The 23,303-nt window shown below is 45.9% G+C and overlaps 1 protein-coding gene across 1 annotated transcript; it reads left to right on the top strand.

Annotated features, from left to right (window-relative positions):
• The first annotated feature begins 6,754 nt into the window (after positions 1-6,754).
• VDAC1 (voltage dependent anion channel 1) lies at positions 6,755-22,962 on the top strand. Its single transcript, XM_059825172.1, has 9 exons — positions 6,755-6,769; positions 13,310-13,379; positions 13,947-13,996; positions 14,780-14,932; positions 15,023-15,075; positions 17,261-17,488; positions 20,560-20,710; positions 21,096-21,153; positions 21,993-22,962. The coding sequence occupies exons 2-9, from the start codon at positions 13,313-13,315 to the stop codon at positions 22,082-22,084; spliced, it is 852 nt and encodes a 283-aa protein (XP_059681155.1). The 5' UTR covers positions 6,755-6,769; positions 13,310-13,312; the 3' UTR covers positions 22,085-22,962.
• Positions 22,963-23,303: the final 341 nt, after the last annotated feature.

The raw sequence follows: 23,303 nt of genomic DNA, 5'->3' as shown, positions 1-23,303 counted from the left end.
CAGCCCGCGCCCAAGGCTGAGGGTGCGTATCACCTTCCCCTCTCCCCTGCCCAGGGAAGCACACGTTTGCCTCCGCAGCATGAAGATGAGGTTACTGAGACCACGGGAGTTTGTGCTCCTGCAAACAGATCTGTTTGAAGCAGATCACTGGTCCAGGACAGGCGCGAGAGAAAGTGCTGCAGCCTTTGCAACTTTTGTTCGGAGTGAAAAGGAAAATATACAGTGACGGAGAGGCTCTTGGCTTTGATCATTGCTGGTTACGGGAAATAAAAACATAACCCAAGGGGAGTGAGTGAGGGGCGTAATAATGTCAGGTCAATCTCTTTCTTATTCTCTGAGATCAAAAGAAGCTGGGGGAGTTTAGTTTTTATTGCCTTCCCCTTTTGTTTTCTGCTTTTTGCCTTTCTTCCTTAAAAATCAATGCAGCCCTCTCTGGGCTTGTAACAGCCCCGTGCCCCCCGCCCCTGCTGACCCCAAGCCCACCGCAGACTGTGTGGCACAGTGCTGGTGTAGCACACCGATCAGGGATGCTCATCGCCGGTCAGCCCGCTGGGCGCTACTTTGGTAGAAATGCTAAAATAAGCCTTTCTTCTGTGCTTTGAACTGGGATTGATTCTCTCAGCGGAGCTCACTGCCGCGTTGATGAAAGATGCTTGGGTGCAGCCGGGAGAGAGCCTGAACAGGGCTCCATCGCGCCAGAGATGCGCTGATCCTCACAGCATCCATCCACAGAATTCAATTAATCTTTTTCCTTCATTACCAACTACCGTGGTTTTGTCAGCATCACAAAGGATTGAGCCTGGTGCGCTGGGGAAAACCAGGCTCTGGGCTGGTTTATCTTGCTAGGGCAGAATATAAACTTCTGTGGGTCCATATCTTGATTAAGTAGCTGAGCAGTGCCTGGAAACTCCAGGCGGGTGATGGACCGGACAAATGGGAGTGGGAACACCTAGTGACCTTGCTGGCCTGAGCCATCTCTGCTGGTCATCCAGAATCCCTATCACCGCCCAGGCACATTTTGATCCTGCTCGTCCCTCTCCCGGTGCTTACCCCAGGGTACCCGCAGCCTGCCTGTCCTGGCTGCAGCTGGGCTGGTTTTGTGGTCGCTGTCCTGGCTGCTTGTCCCAGAGGTGATGGATCCTCGAGGATAACTTGCACGATGAGTTGGTCCATACTGTTTTGTGAAAATAACCAGTTAAAACCACTTAACTATTTTTAAGAGTCTTAAAGTGACAAGAGGAAATGGCCTCAAGTTGCGCCAGGGGAGGTTCAGGCTGGATATGAGGAAAAAGGTCTTTGCTGAGAGAGCGGTGAAGCAGTGGCAGAGGCTGCCCAGGGAGGTGGTGGAGTCACCATCCCTGGAGGGGTTCAAGGAACGTGTGGACGTGGCACTGTGGGACATGGTTTAGTGGGGATGGTGGGGTTGGGGTGGTGGTTGGACCTGATGATCTTACAGGTCTTTTCCAACCTTAGCGATCCTGTGATTTTATGTGTTTCTGTAAAAGAGATTTGGAGCATCTTGAGAGAATGGGGAAGGAGAGAGCAGTGACGTGCGCGGGTTTGAGAGTGCTAAGCACCCAGGGAGGAGCAGGGTGGTGGTGAGGGTGCGCGGCACATCCCGGCTCAGCTGCAGCTGGAGCAGCGCATGGGCTTGTGCTGGTGTTGGCTGCCCGCAGCTCCTGAGCTCCCGCCTGGCAGCACTCCCGCTGCTCGGGGCTGGGGGTAAAGCCGTGCAGCCCTGCAACCCCCCCACAAGTGGTTGTTTGCTGATGCACACAGATATGTGGCTGTGCCGATGGAGGCAAAGAGCTGCTTATGCTCATTCTTAGAGACCAGAAGCAGCCTGTTTACACTGGTCAAGGTAGAAATTGTTTATTATGATATACAGCTGCCCCACGGAGCGCTGGAGCTACGTAAGCATCCCCGATGCAGTGTTTTCTGCGGTGGAAACAACCTGTCCTCTGACACGGGAACAGCAGGCAGTAAGGGCTCACCTCCGGGCAGCAAAACTTGGTTTGAGTTTGTAAGTGTAAGAGGCATGAAGATGTGTTTAGATAGCGTGATACTGAACAGCAAGGCGTCCTCGCTTATTTTATCATTCCATCAGCGTGTTCTTGACTGATTATGAATGAATTTCTTGCAAGTTAACAAGCTGAAAACATTTTTGTTATTAAAGAGGGCCAAATCAAACTCTACCAAACAAATACATCTTGGATCTATGGTTAATGAGTTTTTCAGCTGTTCAAACACGATACGTGATACGAATGAAGCTGCAGTTGAATGAGACCTAGCTGTTCATGTAAAATTCACAAGCTGCAAATGAGCAGCAGGGCAGTTTTTTCTCACAGCTTCATTTCAGGCAGCTAAATTTGTTCGGGAGGCAGAGGGGAAAATGACAGTTTTGCAGTTTAGCTATATAAATGTGCTTAATGAAAATAGTATTTACTGATCCCGTTTTACGAAGGAATTGACTCAGAAGCGTACTTTGACATACAGAAGGGCTGATCCTCCCATGCCTCCCTTCTCTGCACTAACTGCTGTAGGAAACAAGGGTAAAGCTGCGCCCCATCAGCCGGAGCCCAGGGCAGAGCGCGGCGGGGAGCCCAGCCCCACGACTCTAACCTGATGTTCTTGGTGCCTGCAGCGAAACTGTGCTGACTTTGATTTATTTCCAGTTCATTCGGTATGAAATAGTACCAGAACCAGGGTCACGGCTATATCCATGAGTGACACAGGACAGAGCTTAAAAATAATCCTTTGGCTGACACGCAGATTTATGTAACAAAGGGTGGGTCAGTTCCAGATTTTCCAGCAAACTGGTATTAAACAAACCCCTCTGAGCGCTCAAGACCTAAAGCTTGTGATGGCAAGGAACATTCAGAGGGACCTTGTGTCTGAACTACTTGTGGTATTATTATTTGTCAAATCTATTATTATGGATTCCCTTTTATTCCATTTTCACCTGGTAAAAGAAATTACGATGTAGGATTACTAAAAACCACGGGCTGCCAAAATAAAAGAGGGAATGGACGTTTAGAGCATTTTGGTGATTTCTTGTACTGTTGAAGGAGTCTCTAAAATTTAAACCGAAGTCACAAGCACAGATTTTCTCCCTTGAGAACATCTAGCGTAATCCTTCAGTTCATCTGGTACTCGCCAGGATAATCTACAGCTCATAGCCTGTATGAAAAATAGAGCCCAACAGAGCGGATGACGCTGATGCCCAGCTCCACACGAGGAGATTTGCTGCCATCTTTTGGTAGATGCACATTCCAGAAAGTAATGAAAACATCTCTGCACAGACACTAAACATCTCCCTCCGCTCGTTCTCAGCCCACCTGCAGCATCCCCTCAGCCCCTACTGCAGAGGCAGCCCGTGAAAGTTAATCTCAACCATTGATACCCCCAAGGAGACCCTGAGCACCCCGAGCGTGCCTATGGGGCCGGGAGGGCTACGTGAGGGGCAGGGGGTCTGGGTGGTTTCTTCTTGGTCTTGCTGGTGAAGGGGAAAGGCTCAGGCAGAGACTGCGGGGGGTGAAAGGCCAGAAGGAGGAATCTGAACACTGGGGGAAACCAGAAAAGTCAAAAGCAGGGTAAAGAGCATGTGTGCAAGATGGATTTTTCAAAATAACGTGGTGAGGGCTTGACTGCCGCCTTGTTCCTGCTGCTGCAGGTGCCAGTCAAACGTTTCCCTGTGCCCATAGCAGAGGGGACATCCCGTGAGCTGTCTGCCCCCCTCCCTCCACCAGCACCTGCAAGAGGAAGAGGCAGGCAGCAGGCTGGCCCTGCGGCTGCGGTCCCTCACACGCCGCCTGCAATGGGTCTCTGCCCGCATCCCGCCCCTGCCCACGCCACAAGTCCTTTGTGGTACAAAAATCTCCTGAGCTGCAGAAAGGCTGTAGGGAACAGGCTGCAATCTCTGCACGCCTTCAGGTAATAAAAGAGGTTTTTATGCCTGCAGGTAATAAAAGAATATATTTGAGGTGCGGCGGCAGTGGGGATGATGCTAGAGGAGGGAGCAAGGCGGGGAGGCAGTGCTCTATAAATCACGCTCCTTGTTGCGCAACTTACCTTTGCAGCAGGCAAAAAGCCGGGGCTGCACCCGCTTTGGCAGGTTGCGGAAATGGTGCTTGGGCCAAAGGGATGGCAGGGGATGTCCCACTCCCCTTCGGACCCGCTCCCCTCCGGGCTCCTGCCTCTGCGCCGGCAGCCCCCTCCCTTCCCTCGCTCCTCTGCCTCTCGGGTGGTGGGGTTCAGTGCACCCTAGCAGAGAGCTGCCCGGCTGTTTTTCCTGGGCTAGGTTTTTTCATGGGCCAGCGAGTGAAATCAGCCCAGGGCAGGCTCCGACAAGCCCCAGAGCGCCGGCGAAGAGGGAAGGCATGGGCTGCTGCGAGCGGCAGAGCCGAGAGGCTGGCCAAAGCCAACACTTCACCCTGATTTCAACCCCATGCTCTGGTTACGACACCGGTGCTCATAGGGTTGCCTTGGAAGCTGGATCAACAAAATGACTGTGGTTAGGAGTACCTCTCCAAATCTCAGAGAGACCTCTTGCTTCTGTTGGTTCCTATGCTGGTGGCAGACTGTGCACTTTATTTTAGCGTGGAGCTGGTATTAGGCACAATTACTTCAGCCTTTGCTGCCACAGTTGCATTTCCAAGGTCTGCCCGTGGCTACACACAACCCTTTCCCCTCTACCACCCCATCACGAATGCTAAGAAATTCCTGAGATCTCACTGAATCCCACATGCCACTTCATTTTTCTGTTCAACATAAAGTCCCTTGCAAGGTTGATTTAGTTCGAACCCTGATTGAAAGCTCACAAGCGCCTCGTATGTGTGCTCCCGTTGTGTTTCTGAGCAGGATGACTCTGACCTCCGCTCCCAGGTGTGCTGGGGCACGGACCGGTCGCCTGCTGTGGGTACAGCCCTGCGACGGCCGGGGGAGCGGTGCCTTTCTGGAGAGATGCTGCTGGGAAAGCAAAGGCACGAGTCAGGTGAGAGCACAAGCAGGGAAACTGCCTCTCGCTGTCCATTCCCACCGTGCAAGGGAGAAAGAGTAGGAAAGAATTCATTGGGGGTGGGGGGGGAAGTCAATAAAGGTTCACACGGGCGGGATGTGAACTTTTAGCAATGATTTCTTTTTCTAACAAAAATCTCCCCCGGGTGCTGGGGCCAGAAGGGTGACTATCAAAACCACCAGCAGTTTCCTGGGTGGGCTGATTCTCCTGTTTATCTTGTGGGTGATGCTCCGAGCTCTCCAGGAGCCTCCAACAGTGAAGGACTGGGTTTATATCTCATCCTGAAAGCAGCACAGCTTCAGCCTCTGTTCCTCTCTGATAGCAGAGCGCTCCCCGCCTGACCTTCTCTCACCGGAAGAATTTCGTTCTGGACGCAGCCCCAGCTTCCCTGTAAGCCATGAGGGCTGATTTGCCCAGGTGGCCACAAAGGCCAACGGCATCCTGGCCTGTATCAGAAATGGTGTGGCCAGTGGGAGCGGGGAGGGGATCGTGCCCCTGTACTCGGCGCTGGTGAGGCCGCACCTCGAATGCTGTGTTCAGTTTTGGGCCCCTCACTCCAAGAAGGACACTGAGGTGCTGGAGCGTGTCCAGAGAAGGGCGACGGAGCTGGTGAGGGGTCTGGAGCACAAGTCTGATGAGGAGCGGCTGAGGGAGCTGGGGTTGTTCCGTCTGGAGAAGAGGAGGTGAGGGGAGACCTCATCGCTCTCTCCAACTACCTGAAAGGGGGTTGTGGGGAGGTGGGTGTTGGTCTCTTCTCCCAAGTGACAAGTGATAGGACAAGAGGAAATGGCCTCAAGTTGCGCCAGGGGAGGTTCAGGCTGGATATGAGGAAAAATGTCTTTGCTGAGAGAGCGGTGAAGCACTGGCAGAGGCTGCCCAGGGAGGTGGTGGAGTCACCATCCCTGGAGGGGTTCAAGGACCGTGTGGCCGTGGCACTGCGGGACATGGTTTAGTGGGCATGGTGGGGTTGGGGTGGTGGTTGGACCTGATGATCTTACAGGTCTTTTCCAGCCTTAGTGATTCTGTGATCCTGTGATTCGTGTCTGAGTGGGAGTTAGGAAAGACGCAAAGCTCTCCAATTCACCGGAGCATCTCCGCGCCCCGTGGCGGCTCCCTGACGAAGGAGCCTTGCCGCCTCGGGGACTCGGAGCCGCCCGTCCTTCCAACTGCTCCTTCGGACACTCTCCCCGGCACATGGCTTCACCTGCTCAAAAACTGTCTCCGAAACTCTCCCTTCCTCCTCTCTCACCACTCGTGGCTCAACAGGAATATCGGGAATGGGAATTTTAACGAGATGGGGAGGTAGAATTTAACTAATTCTAGGTAATTCTAATGTAACTAGTTCTCACCAGAGCTGGGGTTGCCGGTACCCGGTGCGGCAGACCCGGAGGCTGCCGGTGCCCAGGGTCGCCCCGGGGCCGCAACCGGTGCATCCCGGGGATGCTGTGCCCGGGAGCCGGTGGGGTCCCGGTGCGCCCCGGGCAGCATCGCCCGCTGCCGGACCCAGAGCCGGTGCGGCTCCTTTTCCCGGCGCGTCCCGGGGAGCGGCTCCCGCCGCCCGGTGCGGCGGCAAGGCCCGCCCCGCCGCCCGCCCCTCCTGCCCGTCCCCTCCCCTCCCGTCCCCGCCCGCCGTCACGCAGCCGCCGCCGCCGCAGAGCCCGGGGAGGCGCCGGGCAGGGGCAGCCGCCGCCGGAGGAGGCCGAGGCGGGAGCGGGAGCGCGGCGCAGGCTGCTGCCGCCGCGGCGGGGCCAGGTAGGGCGGGGAGGGGGTCCCGGGGGGTCCCGGGGCTCGTCCCCGGGCCGCCCCCTCCGAGCCGCGGCGCGGGGGGGGGATCCGCGGCAGCCTGGGCGGCGAGAGCCGGTCCCGGGTCCCGGGTGGGAGCGGGGGCAATCCACAGCCACCCGGGAGGGCGTCTGCCATCGGCGGCCCGTCGGAAAGGGAATAACTGTTTTCTTACGTAATGCCGGGCGTTGCGACATTGGGGCCTGTTTTGGAGGCATGGGGTGGCGGTGACATCGAGGGCGGCGAGGCGGTGGCACGCGGTGGGCCGGGGTGCTGCCACGCGCCCCTCTCGCCGGCGCGTCGCGCGATGCCATGGGCTGTGCCGGAGAGGCCAAGCACGCATCGATCCGGGCGCTGGACCCATGACGGGGATTTAAAGGTCGTTCGGCCGCGGAGGTGTGTGCAGGTTTCTCGACAAACGCGTCCGCAAGCGGAGATCGTTTTTCACGTTCCCGGGGAGCAAAGGTCGTGGGTGGCCGCACCTGCACGGATTTAGCACCGTTTCGGCGCTGACATCCCTTCCACCTCGCTCATCCGCGCCCCTGGGATCTTTTTTTGCAGGTTGGCAAATTCATGCTGAGATGCACCAAAAACCCAAACCCCACCCCGAGCAGCCAAACGGATTTTCGTTTCATTTGATTCTGCTTATTCTCAAAATGTAGCTCTTTTCTTGGGGGGAATAATGTCAGTTTAAAAATCTCCAGGACTCAGTTTTCCCCTCCCGAACCAAGCAGGGAGCAGCGTGCAGCCGCAGCAGCAGCAGTGCGATTGCCTCCATTCTGCCTCGTCACAGCCCTCGCTGGGAACAACTCTTGCTGGAGGCTGAAAGACTCATTCAGTCTTTGGGCATTTCTTAAAAAAAAGAGCAACAAAATTTTCTGAAAACGAAGTGGAGCTGACTCATCCTTACTGACGACGCAGGGTTGCGTCCCTGGGGAATATTCGTAGCGATACCAGCTGAAACAGATCCCATCTCCTTTCCCAGACGGTCTAGTGGGGATCAGAAGCGCGTTGCGGTTTGTTAGATTCGGTGCAGTGGGTGGTTGAATAATCACCTGCCTCATGGCATGTCATGTATGAAATTTTCTCAGAATTCCTTCAAAAAAGGGCTTTTGCACTATTGAAAAGACATCCCAGAATAATCCCTCCCCCCAGCACCCTCCATTGAAGCTTTATGCTGATCCGCACTCTGCACCTTTTCCTCCTGCCCACATTTCGGGTGGTGTGGGGGGGTGTGATGGTGTGTGGGACATCGCGGTCGGTTGCCATAGCAGCAGGAGCGATGTCCCCATGTCCCCAGCCCTGTCTCCGGGCGGGATGCAGGCAGGCAGCACAGGCCAGGCCCTCCTGGGTTCGGCATCCAAGAAAAACCCACCCACCGGCTCCATAGCCGGAGCTCCGGTGCGGTGGATGCTCCTCTTCTGTGTGAGAGGAGCAAGCTGTCAAATTGTGCTGGAAGACAAAATGCCGTTTTAATTAGTCATCTCTAATTGATCTGGCGCTGGGTGTTCCCACGGCGGGGCCAGGAGCGAGGGACGTGTCCCTTCTTGAGCGCTCTGCCGGGGCGTGTGCCGGCCTTGCCCCTGTGCCGTCCTGGTGCCACGGGGTGGGACGGCAGCGCTGCTCACCTCCTTCTCTGCAGGTGTTTGAAAGGACCAGGTAGTTAACCTGAACGTTTAATTTAACGTACAGGGTATGTGGTTCTTTGTTCTTCCCTTGCAGTTTTAGTAGCTACAGCAAGCTGCAATATCCCCCAACTTTAATTGATACTTATATGTGATAGTTTAATAAGGGGTTTCCATATAACATTGTCATTCTTAATTTATACCCATGCAATTAAGAGCAGGCTCTTTCTTTAATTCCATAAATATTAGTATAGACTAAATCATAACATTTACATTTGCTTTTAAGGGGTTTATCTCCTTTATGCTCCTGTGTTTATTGGGCTACAGAGGTACTGCATAAACCAATCTTTAAAAATGAAATCTGCTCCATCGTGTATGTAGTTCAAAAGCAAAGCCGAGGTAGGAAGGCTGTGATCCTGCGAGTGTGAGAGGGACGCTGCATGGGTTTATTAATACCCGCATGAAAGAAACTGTGGACTCCGGAGTCTTAAATTTTGAGTCATAAGGGTGCATGGATTACATGATGTCGGCACAGTAGCAAGTTGGGGCAAAAAGTGTTGTTAAGTATTGTGTCCCATAATGCAGAGTATTTACAAATCACGTGCTTATAGTGGCTTCTCAACAGACTTGTGAATGTGCCAAACTTGATGTTTGACCTCAGTGCGACTACTCACGTATTTTATGGTTGAGCGTGCCTTTAAATCCCTGCAGAATTAGGCTTCTGAACCTGAGTCAAAGCAGACTGTAGTCATGGCTTGAATGGATTTAGGATCTGGATCATAAAACCCAAACTGTGGAGCTGGCACCGGGTTCACCTGGCAGACCGGGATGTTGGCGGGTGGGACAGGGACACCGGTGCCGTGCGGAGCTGGTGACTCTGGCCAGCCTGCCGGGGCACGCGGAGAGAGCTGGGCCCTGTTCTGCCTGAGAGCAAAAGCACCGTCCTTTGTGGTGTCTTTATTGATACAACATATGTTCATTGGGAAATGACACTGCACAGGCTGGGCGTCCAGAAAGGCGCTTAAAAGTTGCTTCATACCAAGGAATAATTTTTCCTTTAAAGAAGGAGATATAAATGAGAAATAAATTAATCAGGTTTTTTTTGATCTTGAGGCAAGAGACCTTCCTGTGCTTTTTTCCTCATGCAGACAGACTGTACCTGGTGTCACAACCCGATGCTCTCTGTCCCTCCCAGCTCACATGCCGCTGGGACGCGTCCCCGGCAATTGTTAGCATCAGCTCTGCAGTTATCATCTTTTCAGGGGTCTTGCTTGTGGAGACAGGGAGCTGAAATGTTCTGAACTACTGTTACCATCAAGAAATGGTACACGAGTTCAAATTTATTAGGAAAAAATGTGGCTAGAGTAAGGTTAAATCCAACCTTTTTATTTTCTTAGCCTTGAATCTGATAAGACTCCCCTTGTCTTCATGGGAATTTTATTCTTATCATGGCTTTTATTCTTATCTTAAATTTTTAGATTGCTCCTTCCCCTTGTGTAAATATCATAAAGTTGGTATGTCTGCGTAGGGAAACTTGAACTTAGGCACGTAAGAGAGTTACCAAGCAGAGATGAGTTTTCCTTAGGTTGCAGCCAACCCTTACGTTTGCCAAGGGCGCCCCGGGGGTTTGCGGCCTATGGGGCTGATTTTGATTTAATTGCCCAGAACTGCATTGTAGGGTGAAAACTTTGCCATCTGTGACACTGGAAAATATTCAAGTTCGGCCTGCTGGAAGTGCTTCGTCTTCAATGGAATCTTCACCAGGGCCGGCTCTTGGGTCCTGCGGCTCCAGAGGAAGCTCCCTATTTGCTCCCTATGGCAGTTAGAAACCGGGCGGTCGTGGAGGTGGTGCTCGCAGCAGCACTTGGTGCTAACTCCTCAGCTCAGGTTTTCTCCAGGCATGACTTGCGCTACAGTATTTCCTACTCAAGAAAATCAAAGTATTTTCCTACTGAGAACACCTTCTATACATTCTACCTGGCCTGCTTTGTGCGGGAGCTGAGGTACGCAGTCGCTCTGAGCTATTTGCACAGTTGGACAAGGATAAAAGCAGTGATTCATTTCAGCCCTAACCTAATCGGAGTTAATGTGCTGGGATCCCACCGGTGAAAAGCAAGGGCACTTGGCCACGGCCATTCCTTGATCCTTTAAGAGTCTGAATCCTTGTTAAGCATGCTTGTCTTACAACTGCACTCGCACAGGATGTAATCAGTTTTGTTTTCCATCTGTTAAACAAGAGGCTTCTGATTAGCCAGAGCATACAGAAATAATTATTTTTGTTCCTGCTGACAACAGCAAGGTTAACCACCACGCACCTAGCTCGTAGTGTTTTCCACACTCAGCAATTTTAAACACCTTGCTCTGTGTACATTACATGATTTGCCTTACAACCGGCAGGGATTTGGCTTTCAGTATTGTCCCTTAATTATAGTAATTGCCTAAGTGGAGATCTTGACGTCTCCCGCTATCCTACGGCCACAGCCCAGGCTGCAGCAGTGGAGCAGCCTGTCACAGCTCATCCACCCCACGAGCCCGGCCGCGTCCAGTGGAGATGATACACCAACGTCAGTGGGAGCAAAACGTGGCTTCATGGACTTGGATAAGGGGAAAACATGACCTACAAAATCCAAGCCAAAAGCATTCAGCATTCAGTTTTCAAGAAAATATTTTGATTTTCTGAAGTGACTCAAAGGGACTGTTGATAAAATATGTTGTGTAGATCCCAAATTGTGGTTGGCGGAGCAGTGCATTATCTTTCAAAGCAATGCTTATTTGATTTTTAAGTGTAGGAGTTTTTAACATTTTTAATTTTTGATGGTGCTAAATGGAAATACCCATCAGAGGGTTCTCATGAGGCCGGGCTGCTCTGGCAGGGAAAGGCGTCTCCTGAACACATGCAGCCCTTAGTGAATCCTGCCATCCCTCTCCCCAGCGCTGCCTTAGCTTGACTTTAAGGTATGATCTCCAAGCGGGGCATTGTACTCTGCTTCTAGTGACATTAATGAGGAGCAGAGGAATTACTTAAAGAAATCAGTTAATGCTTGCTTTGGGGTTATTTTGTGCGTATGGAGTTTTTTCCTGCCCTTTTTTTTTTTTCCTAAAGGCTGGTTTTAGGTATAAACATTAAACCCCTGCTTTCATGCACAAAAAATGAAGAGAGATATTTAGGTCTAACATAAGTAGCTAAAACTGCTTTGGAATATGGAATACTTTCTTTTTTATTTTTTTTTAAATGCAACTGTTTAGCTGCTTATGTATTTGGGGCTGCATCTTATTGCTGAACTATAACTGGAAAGAGGTGACATGCATCCAGGTAGTCTCTGCAACTGAAGCTGCATCATAGTACGCGCCCTTGTATCCTACTTTATTTATGTTCTGAGAAGACCGTTTGCTTCTATTTAGCCACCAGATCTGTTTTGTTCCCTCTAGGATAGGGATTCTTCATTTATGCAATAGCAATATCCTGCTTTAACAGGCAACAGCTTGTGGGATGGAGTGCTCGAGGCGTTGAGTGACTGCTGAAACTCCCTATCTGATACTCGCGGGGTGGTGTGCCTGCCCAGAGCACCGCATCCTACAGCCGGAAAGACTAGTAAGAGCACCCCTCGTGTTCAGAGCTAGCTGTTTTCTTTGTGGTTTAAAGGAATAGTTTTCTGCTAACGTTGAATAGTCTGGAGTAAGGATTGACGGGCGATTTTTTTAAGCGTTTGCAGGCTTATGTAATAAGCTGCTTATTAATTTTGCATAACCAAAAAGTTTGGGAATACAGAATTTTAGTGCAGCATCTGGTGTCAAGAGGACCAGCTTTATAAGTATGATTTCTCCCCTTCGCCTTTGTAAAATGATGAAATCTTGTCTATAAAAACAGGTATACACCATTGCAGATTGTTTGAGTTTGCTTCCCTAGAACAAATTACTGTACTTGGATAAGAAAGTAGATTTGGTTGGCTTGTTCTTCTCAGTGTCCTATTTTCTCCTCCGTATAGGATGAGACAGTTTTCTCAGTGGCGGAGAAAATGGGATGCATTAAATTTCTTGCGGGAGGCCATTGAATGGAGAGTGGTCAGGGCTGGCTGAAGGTGTGAAAGTGAGGACCTGCACGGCAGTGTGGGCATCCCTACCAAACAAAACATGCTGGAGAAAGCTGCCCCTTGGGCTGGTGCCTCGCTCCAGGCTTTGCCGAGCGCTCTCGTCTGCGTTTGGCTGCTGAAGCGGGGTTGTGGCTACCCTCCTGACTGGCTGACTGCACAGCGGAGCATCCCTTCAGTCTTCATTTTTCTTGGCAAGCTCATTTCTTTCCCAGTTGATGAACAGAAAAAGTCAAAGAAAACTGAAGGTGAAGAAGGACCACTTATCGATTTTGCTAACATAAATGATACCCATTTGCTGCTGTGAATTAGGGGGAGAGAGATGCTCCTGATGCTAGCTGCCTGTCCTGGTTAGGTTTCCTGAATGGAAGACTCGGGGCCCTAATTCTTTGCATCACAGTGCATAGATCCATTGCAAGAAACAGAAGAAATGTTTCCGAGAAATGGTTTTAAAAAAGTAAGTTGTCCATTCATGCAGTTATACTGGTAAGACAGCAACAGTTAACTCTTTGGAAAAGCACAGTTTCTTTTTATATATATATATTTTTGATCTGCAACCTGTTTCTGAGCCTCAGTGGCAAATGCATGGTAATTGCTTCTGCTGGCTGATGAGCAAAATCAAATCACACTATTTGCTATAGCTACTTTCTTCAGGCTGTATTTAATTGATAGGTGGTGAATAGAAAATAAAACTGGCTGAAACAGGGTTAAGTTTCTTGTTGCTTAAATCAATTAATTAAGTTTCTGAACACTGTAATGTCCCTTTTTTTTTTTACCTCCTTTTTTTTTTCCCCCAGAAAATGGCTGTTCCACCTGCTTATGCTGATCTGGGCAAATCCGCCAGAGATGTTTTCACCAAGGGATATGGTAAATAAAGCCAAAATAAGTTTGGTCTTTCACTGTCTGCCTGATTCCTGAAACTATTAGGATTTTATTACTCTTCACTGATAAATATTCCAATAATTTCCATTAGAATCCAGAGAATTCTCTATTGCAGCTTCTCACTGCCCTTGCTGTCTGGAAAGGGAGGGTAACTCTTCTTTTGACAAAATTCTTCCTGTCCTCCATAGGACTGTTGTCTGTTTTGAAAGAAAATTGTATGATGTATTTTGACTGTTTCCTTGTATCATGAATAGGATCATTGATGTCAGTAGTTTGCTTAGGAACAAAAAGCTGCTCAGTATGAATAAAGACATTATTACCCAATTCGGTCCCAATTACATTGCTGAGGGCAGTAGGATTAATCAGTCAAGTGCTATCTGAAGTGAGTACGAGCTGCATAATCTGCTTCATAGAAACACATGGTTTAATAACTGGATCCTTGGTTTGGTTTTTAATAGTTCACAGGCGATTTAGGAGGGAGTTTAAGAAATAAATCAGAAATGTTTTTCAAATGAACATATATATAATTCATATTTTTTACTCATCTTCTAGGTTTTGGGTTAATAAAACTTGATTTGAAAACAAAATCTGAAAATGGACTGGTGAGTTTGGAAACACAATGAAATCCAAAGCATTGCAATGTTCTTGTGTTTACTGTATATTTCTTTTTAAAAGTAAATATGTATCCCTTACTCTCCCCTTACCATTTTTCAGATATATTATAACCTTGCAAGTTACTTTGCCTGTATAATTTTTGTGTAATATATGGGACTGTGCACAAATTAGAGTGGCAGACATAGAGAAGGGTTCCTTTGCAACCACGGTAATTGCTTACTATAAAAATCATGTTGCTATTTGAGGCCATCGCCATGGCCTGTGCTCGGAGGAAGCGTCAGTGCCTCCCTCCTGCCTTACTGGATGGAACGAGCAGAAATATGCTGGTTTCGAAGCGTGCTGCATGCTTTTTTTCTTAGCAGTCACTGCACAAGTAGAGTTGCGATGTAACTGTGTATTGGAGCTAATATTTAGAACATCGCTATGAAGCATTTGCAGACTTGCATGCTGATTCACAGATACACTTTGTATGGACTAGCACCTTGCTCTTACGTTATGCTGCTGGTCAGGGTTATCCACGTTCCTGTCCCACGTCTGTTCCCATAGCATGCAATCCCTTTTCTCTCTGACACTGAAATTTTGTGGGGCAAGAGTGTGTTGATATTAATGACTAGCAAACATGCTCTTAAATCTTCTGAGAACTCTGGAGTATTGACTAATATCCCCAATTATAATGCCTAATATGTTCTACAAGTATAAGTATTTGCCTGCATGCAAATACATATATATTTGCAAATATATATCTATGTAATTTTTTTTTTTCCTTTTAGGAATTTACAAGCTCAGGTTCGGCAAACTCAGAAACGAGCAAAGTTAGTGGTAGTTTGGAAACAAAATACAAATGGGTGGAATATGGATTGATGTTCACAGAAAAGTGGAACACCGACAACACACTAGGCACTGAGATTACTCTTGAAGATCAGGTAATTTTTGGCTCCAAAGACGCAATTTGCAAATTGACTTATGGCAATCTCTAATTATAAATCCAACCACTGAATTTCTTTTCTGTTCAGCTTGCACGTGGCCTGAAGCTGACCTTTGACTCCTCCTTCTCTCCTAACACTGGGTAAGAAGTGAGTAAGCTTAAGTGACAAAAAAAGGCATTTTTTATTTTAGTTTTCCAGAATACTGTCTTGCTTCTTTACTCCTTCTGTCTTAAGATACCAAGACAGTTAATAATTACCCTGTGTATGATGAAATCACGTACATCTGATTTAAATCTTAGTATTAAGAATTCCCTTTTAATCCTAAGCTGTAGCAAGCAAACTTTTAAATACAGTAACTTGAAAATTATAGTCAAAATTAGGGTAGGAAAATAAGGTTTTGTTTGCACTCCTATTGCTTATTTCTGGCTGTGCCAGAGGATGAGCTACTGTCTGAATAAAAGCGCTAAACAAGTCAGCTGTAATGCAAAGCTTAACAAGCTCCAGGAGCCAGTTGGCCACGGCTCTAATAGGTCGACACAGTAATTGGGCTCTTCTCCCGAGCGGAATTTATTATCTGAATTCTTGCTGGCCACAGCGTGCCTTGGTGGTGGATGAGTATTTCTGACACGGCGATTGGATGCCACATTTTATGTGGGCCAGAGGGATTAAGCAGCAGCTGTAGGTCTAGATGTTGGTTTATTTTTTCCCCCTGATTATCTTTTTGCAAGCAGTGCTGCCAGTGAGTCAAAATATTCTGCACATTAGCTTCCCAGAGCAGCACGCTGCACTGCAGGCTGCCGGGGTTATAGTCCCAGTGGAGGTTTCACCCAGTCTTCTAGATTGTGTCCTGCGTTATAACCTGCTTCCAGTCCATTCCCAATTCTACATTAACTAGGTATTTTGGTAACCAGAATAATCTCTAATGTTTGTTGATAATTATTTCTTAGCTGGTAGGATTCTTAAAAAAATACAAAAGAAAAAACCTGTCTGAGAATTGCAAGTTACAGCTTTATAGCTCTTTCTTAGGCACTTCACAAACACTATAGTATCCAAGTTACAACAATTGCCTTGTGGGAGGACTATTATAATTGGAATAAATGGAGTGAGAGTCCTGGTGCGACCTGGTTTAGGTTGACAAGGATGCATCACATCTGAATACGAGACACCTTCTCCCCCTTCCTCACTACTTACTGGCTGTGACGAGTCTTTCAACAGGGAAAGTAATTTTTAGGAGCGCTCCATCTTAGCTTGGCTCTGTCCCTGTTGACGTTGGTGGGAGAGGTACCTCTGACTTTTACAGACGTTGCAGACAAGCTAATGCTGAGTGTGGTTGGCACTATTGCTTTTTATTTCTGGGTTGCAAAACACATTAAATACCTGATTTGAAATTGTAATAATAAAAAAGAGAGCAATCTCTATGTGGGTCTGATACAGCATTGAAACAGTTCTTGGAGACTGTTTTTGCCAGCTGAAGTGGAAGGTTGATTTGAAATTTCAAATTACCCTGAATTTTCCAGAAAGATTTCAGTAAAAGATTTGGTCAAAGACATGTAAAAAGAGAAGAAAACAAATCGTAAGAGTAGCTGAATATAGTAGATATAACTTTCCTGCCTTGCGATGGTCTGCACCGCTGATTTAAACCGACCTAAGGACACATGAGGAAACACTGTTCTGGCCAGTAGTATAAAAAGAAACAAGTGACTCAGGAAAGTTTATTTCTGCGTTAACCCGGCAGCTTTCTAATGGCTGTAACCATTAAACTCATAAAGCATCCTAAGGAGAAAACGGGGTGTCAGAGCCACTGGAGCAGCCTACTTCCTTAGCAGCAGAGACTTTCCCTCAGGAAGTTGGAGACAAAGTCGTGATTTCTTGACGTCTGTCACAGTAAATGAAATTACCCAGTTCACTAGGATTGCTTAAAAGTTGTTTTTTGGGACAGGCCAACTGCTAGTGATTTTCTGTGGCCAACCTGTAAACTGCTATGGTTTCCATTCCTTCCCTGCATCTACCAAACTTTCAAAACCATCAGATCAGTTGGAGATGAGGATTTGTTTTTGCCACCTCCCATCTGGCTTACTGTGCTGCTGCTTTTCGGAACGCAGCCCAGAAGCGCTTAGTGGGGTGCCACACCATGTGTTACTGCTTCATGGCAAATAATTCACTGTAGCCGAATGAGGCATTTGCAAATGTGAAGGGTAAGAAGGTGACATACCATGTGGCTCTCCAGGTGCGCACACTTTGCCTTCAAGAACTATTACACTGAGTAACTGATTTGATTGACTTGCTCCCTTTTCAAAGAGATGAGAATCTTTCTTTTCTCTTCAGGAAGAAGAGCGCTAAAGTTAAGACAGGGTACAAAAGGGAACACATCAACATGGGCTGCGACATGGATTTTGATATTGCTGGTCCTTCAATACGTGGAGCCCTGGTGGTTGGCTACGAGGGGTGGCTGGCAGGTTACCAAATGACTTTTGAGACAACGAAGTCTAGAGTAACCCAGAGCAACTTTGCTGTTGGCTATAAGACCGACGAATTCCAGCTTCATACTAATGTGTAAGTATTGGCATATGGGCATTAAAAAGGAATTCAGAAGGATTTTTCTGCTTACTAGAACAATGAAAGGGACGGAGTTCCAGCAGTGGTGAAAGAGGGAATGGTGGATTTGAAATGACTTCTTCATTTAAGACGGCAAGCTGTATTTTTTCGGCTGCATTAACTTTTCTTTGAATTATGTGGGTGAGGGAGTGTATGATGGAAGGAATTGGAACCCAGTGAGCACCCAAGCACCCAGTGTCTATCTTTCTAATGGATAAGGATTATTAGAATCTATTAGCAGAATAATAAAACAAGTGGGTTATAAAAATATTCTTTGTGAAAGTTGAAATAAAGGCAGTGCCTTTCTTTTGCACATGTCAAAATCAAAGAAAATGGTGATTTGATCTGTAGATGAAAGAGCTAATCAGAGGATGAACAAGAACAGGCAAAAGGGAATGAATGGAAGAGATATGGACTGGGTTTGTTTTAGTACTGGAAGGGACACGGTGTAAAAGTTTGTTTTAGTATTATAACTCCTAATAATCTATTTACCCAAGCATTTGTCCTTTCTGAATGCATGGACAGTGGGAAACCAGGAACAAATTCCATGAAAACCTTAATTTCTCTGTCTCCTGTTGCTCTTAAAGAAGCAATTTATGCCCTTGGGGAAGACAGCTTTTTAAGATTAGGCAATCCCTAATCCATTCCCCCCACCCTCCCTTTCCCATTCCCTTGGGTAATTGGATATTTTGCATGTAGCAGAGCTACTGCAGACTGGTCCCAGTTGGGGGCTGAACAACTGTTCTGCCTTCCTGGAGCTGCTTCTTCAAAGGCTTTCTGTTCTGTGTCGTGCTGTTTTGCAGAGATCTGGTTTAGGAAGCTCACACTGCCTTCCAGAACAATTGAACCTTCACAGCCCAGACAGTATGTTTGAAAGATTGCCAAAGCACAAAAATGTGGGCAGAAAACTTTCATCAAAACAATATGCGGGCTCCCCCTCCCCTCAGGAGTTAGAAGTTATTCCTTCAAGCACAATGACTTTCAACTTTGTCATACTGTAGCAGTTCAAAACATTGTATTACTGGCTTTTCCTATGAAATGCTGTAATTATTATTACTCTCAATTAAAGCAACAGCAGAAAATAACTTTGTAACAGCAGCAGGGGCGCAGATCTTACAGTACTGTTTCTTGGATTCCCAAAGGTCTGTTTCTTAGGTCGCTGTTACTGTACGTGGACGATAAATCATCTTCAGGAGGATGCATAGTTTGTTTGTTTACTGTTCAGACTCTACCAACTGATGGGCAAAACCATAAATGTGTGATAGATATGAATAGAAATTTTATTTACTGATATTAATAGATTAGTTAGGTATTTGATGTGTTTTGGCTTTGAAACGTGTCAGAGTTTTTATAGAATCCCAGAAACAGTTGTGTGTGAACTCCCCTTACTAGCCTGTTCTGCTGTTTTATCTAGACGGTTCGGTGTTGCCCAGGGATGCTGTGGCAGAGCTGATAATTTAACTAGGTGGGGCCTGAAGCATCGTCTTTTGCTCCTGGCATTGTACAGACCAGCTGGGGACTTCAGCAAGTTACTCTCCTTAATGGTGCCTTAATGTATTAATTTTCATAGGGGAATAATGTTTTTTTATCTACTTCTGAAAAGTGCTGTTATTACTATTAGAATTAAAAGGAGGTTTGACTTATTATTATTATTTATTAATAAATAATAACTAAAGGGAGGTAGGGCTGGATAATTTCTCTTTTTAAATATTACTTTCCTCATTTTTTAAGCATAGCTCAGACCGCCCCCCCCTAATGTTGCAGGTCAAGACAGAGCTGTGTGGGAACCTTGCACAAAATCTGCCTGTATAACCAGCTCTCCTCAGTCCTTTTTAATCTCTCCTTTTCTTGAGAGCCAAGCACATGCAGTTATATGTGAGCTTCAGTCTTATCTGAAGTAAGTATCGTAGTGTTTTTCTGGAAGAATTGCTCTAACAATTTACAAGCCTGCTGCTATTGCTTGAACTTTTAAATAGGCGTATCACGACTGTTTGTGCAACTGTTATGAACTAAGGAACGTCAGGGCGAAGGGGCAAAAGTGGAGAGATTCTAAATCTGCCCCTATTTTTAAGGTTTGGAATACTGTAATAATTGGAACCAGATTATTGCATGGTTTAGAAATATTCATAAGTGTTTTATTTGCCGAGGTCTTCCTGTGGTTTAAAGCAATGTGTTTGTATCCTCTTTTAAGAAAATGAGCGAAAATGGAAATTCAGATGCTCACTGGTTTACAAGGAGTGCAAGGCTTTTAGAAGTCTTTTGCTCTTGTTTTTACGACCTGCACGCTCTAACATTTTGCATTTTATTTACCACACTTTATTCCCTGCGTGACATTGGTGTCAGTAGTCATTGGAAGTTGTGCTACTCGGTAGCAGCGGTAGAAGGCTGTCATCATTCAGCTGTTGGTCAGTGCTCTCCGCAAAGTAAAATTCGCTTCATTTCAGTTTCTAGTAGAGAGATATCTCTAGTACAGGTGTATCGTAAGGACTATTGCAAATGGCATTCATTTGCAAAAGCCGATAGACTTGGACGTTACATTGGCATCTTCACTTCTGATACGGTTCATCTGTGTTTGGTAAAAGCACGCTGACGAGGCAGCGTTAGGATGACTGCTCGGGCTCGGTGACTGGAGTAGAGCCCTTTCAGGGCACAAGGGAGACGTATGACTGGGAAAATAGTTATTTCAGAGATGTGCAGAGAAGAATAAATCTCCTTACTACAAAGACTCCCATCTAGAGAGAAGGGAAAATTGGAAGCTGTCATCATTAGTCTATTTTTGATAGTTTGTCATGGCTTTTTTTTCAGTTTTGTAAGTTGTTTGTTGAAATATAGTAACCATCAATGAATTTAAGCATTTAAAAATCACTTCATAACCAATCTGGCCTCATGTCTCTATCTAGTTGTTACAGGGATATTAAATGAGGTGTAAGTGAATGTTCTGCAAATATAGATCTCACTGGGGAAAAAAAAAAAAAAAAAAAGATTGTTTTGGGGTGCAGTTTAAAACTCGACGAATGCATTCCTTCCAGGAATGATGGAACGGAATTTGGAGGCTCCATTTACCAGAAGGTGAATGATAAACTGGAAACTGCTGTGAATCTTGCTTGGACGGCCGGTAATAGCAACACTCGCTTTGGAATAGCAGCCAAGTATCAGATTGACCCAGATGCCTCTTTTTCTGTGAGTGCTATGCATGGACATTTATAAACATTTGAAAATAGGCTCCTGTAACGGAAATGTCAAGCAACTTTTACATCGGTAAAGCACGGTTTTGATGCAGTTGTGTGGTGTATAGTTGGCACATATATCTGTTTGTCTTGAGTTTGGCAGCATGAGAGCACAACTATTGGATTTTCCTTAAAAGTGACACAGAATGTTTTATCGTATTATTTGGCACTGTTTTGAGATTTTAATTTTGAGGCAAAATTAACTCTAGATTTTTTTTTTTTGTGATTTAAAAGATTAAATCCTTTACCTGCTTAAAAGGTGTTACTTAGTTTTCAAGTAGGACGGACTTTGAAGAAAGATACCAAATTATTTACATACAGTACTTTTTCCCTTTAAGGCTAAAGTGAACAACTCCAGTCTGATCGGATTAGGATACACTCAGACTTTAAAGCCAGGTAAGTCTATGCAGAAGAAATTCAGACATCAATAAGTGATATTTTAGTCTGGAAATATCAAAGAGGTTTTCTGTGACAAAACATGAATCATTTTGTAACATTGCTGTTCTGCTTGGCAACCTAATTATGAATTTTTCCAGGGACTGCTCTGTTAATTTTGGATTACTATTGCCAGCAGGATTATTAGAGACCACCATTCACTGACCAGTCAGATATTCTTTTAGGTTGATACAAAATATATCTACAGTTAGGTGTTTCACAGATAAGTAAATGCGTTTTTAGTACTTTCAGAGGCTTCCTATTACTGATTTTATTTTGCTTGAAAATGTGACTTTCTCAAGGTCTCCTGGTCCAGGAAGAGGACAATCTTACTGCTGTGAAATTGGTTTTAATGTAGTCTAATAAATCTGCTGCCAGAATACCCAGAAGATTGACATGAGATATTAGAGTAGACAGGGCTTGGGCCTTTTCATACCTAGATTTTAAAGTGGTTTAGAAAGATGGATATGTATCAAGGTCCCAATTTTTTATAATACTGGACTCTAAAATTAGATTAATCAGTAGACCAGCAGCAGTGAACTGACTCAGAGCTTTAATTACTTGGAGTGATAAAAAGCAGAATCTATCACTGTCGTTTATTATAACTTCCATAATTCAGAAAGATTGCGTATCTAAAATTGTTTTAAAACGCCCAGTCCTTACAAGGCTAGCTGCCAAATCACGTTAACCTAGCCACCCAATAAATTAAAGCAGCAACACAGACGCTGCACTTACTGAATGTAAAGCTCATTCCAAGTTTTAACAGTTGGTCTTTTCTCTCACTTTTCTCTATTTCGCAGGTATCAAACTGACATTGTCAGCTTTGTTGGATGGCAAGAATGTCAACGCAGGTGGTCACAAACTTGGTCTAGGATTGGAATTTGAAGCCTAAGGAGTGATTCTACAATCGCTACTTTGAAAATACAGCATAGCTACCTTCAGAATATAGTGTACCTTTCAATGTTTTATGTCTGGGATGCAAGTATTGCTAAGTATCAGTCCTGCTAGTCCTGGTTAAAGACAGCTAAGCTTTAAAAATGATGTTGTTACAGAAATGGAGACAAAAGCATAAAAAAAATCCTAATTCCAGGCTTTTTTTTTTTTTAATGTTACTGCCCATCACATCTGTCAGCTGCCACATGATAGGAAGTGGGAAGGTATTGATTACCTTTACTAATGTATTGACTGCAGAAGAATATGTTAATGTGGTATAAAAACTGAAATGTTAAGAATCGCAGACCACTATATTGTACTCTTAATTCCATAAGCAAAATGTTCCGACACCTAAGGTTTCAATTCACAATGGAATGCGCATACTTGTCTGAAAAAGGGATCTTTTTTAAAAAAAATTTTTTTAGATAGGCATTTCATGAATGATTTGTCTTTTTGGGTTATCTTACGCCTACAGCTGTCTCCAGAATGCTTTAGGTTGTCCACCTTGTGTAAGTAAGTCCGTTGCGGAGGAGGTTTGATGTGACTCAGCCAATACTACCTGTCCTGTGTTGTGGTTCCTTTCCCTTGCACTGACTGGGAAGCTGGTAAGACAGGGCCATAATCAGGGAAGAGTCTTTGTACCTGCAATCACATAGTTGCATCACTGAATTTAAAATGGACTTTTGTTTTATTACCACTTTTTTTTAGCAACTAAATGGGTACATTTTTAGAGAGTCTTCCATTTTGTGTGGAACTAGACCCCAAAATGCTGTACTTGACACTACTAAAAATGGATAAAAAACCCAAACCCAACTTGAATAAAATATTGAAATGTCACCTTTTACTTTGTCTTTATATTAATTGTGAAAACAATTTCATATTAATTCTTGGCTCCAGAAGCAGACTGGCAACATCTTAGTGCATATTTTGTACCACACAAAAAATACTTAGTAGATTTAAGTTCCAGACGTGGCCATGTTCTTAGTGCTTGCTAAGCTCTGGCAACTGCACAGATGCTTGCGTTTAGCTCGTGGAGAAAACAAGATAACATGACTCGTTTATCTTTCTTTCTTGGCAGAATTCACCGAGTTGCATTACCTTTCTATAAATGAGTATGTGTGAGTGATCAACAGGTATCAGTTAGGATAAACTTCAGTGGCTTTTCATTAAAACTTGGT

This window comes from Gavia stellata, chromosome 16 (assembly GCF_030936135.1).
Source record: "Gavia stellata isolate bGavSte3 chromosome 16, bGavSte3.hap2, whole genome shotgun sequence".
Lineage (NCBI taxonomy): Eukaryota > Metazoa > Chordata > Aves > Gaviiformes > Gaviidae > Gavia > Gavia stellata.
Note: the sequence above shows the minus strand (reverse complement) of the source record. Positions and strands in the feature narration are given on the sequence as shown.

Coding starts and splice junctions, on each gene's coding strand:
- VDAC1 (XM_059825172.1), top strand. CDS start 13,313: ATGGCTGTTCCACCTGCTTATGCTGATCTGGGCAAATCCGCCAGAGAT. Junction 17,489..20,559: donor TTCCAGCTTCATACTAATGT/GTAAGTATTGGC, acceptor CATTCCTTCCAG/GAATGATGGAACGGAATTTG. Junction 21,154..21,992: donor CACTCAGACTTTAAAGCCAG/GTAAGTCTATGC, acceptor TCTATTTCGCAG/GTATCAAACTGACATTGTCA.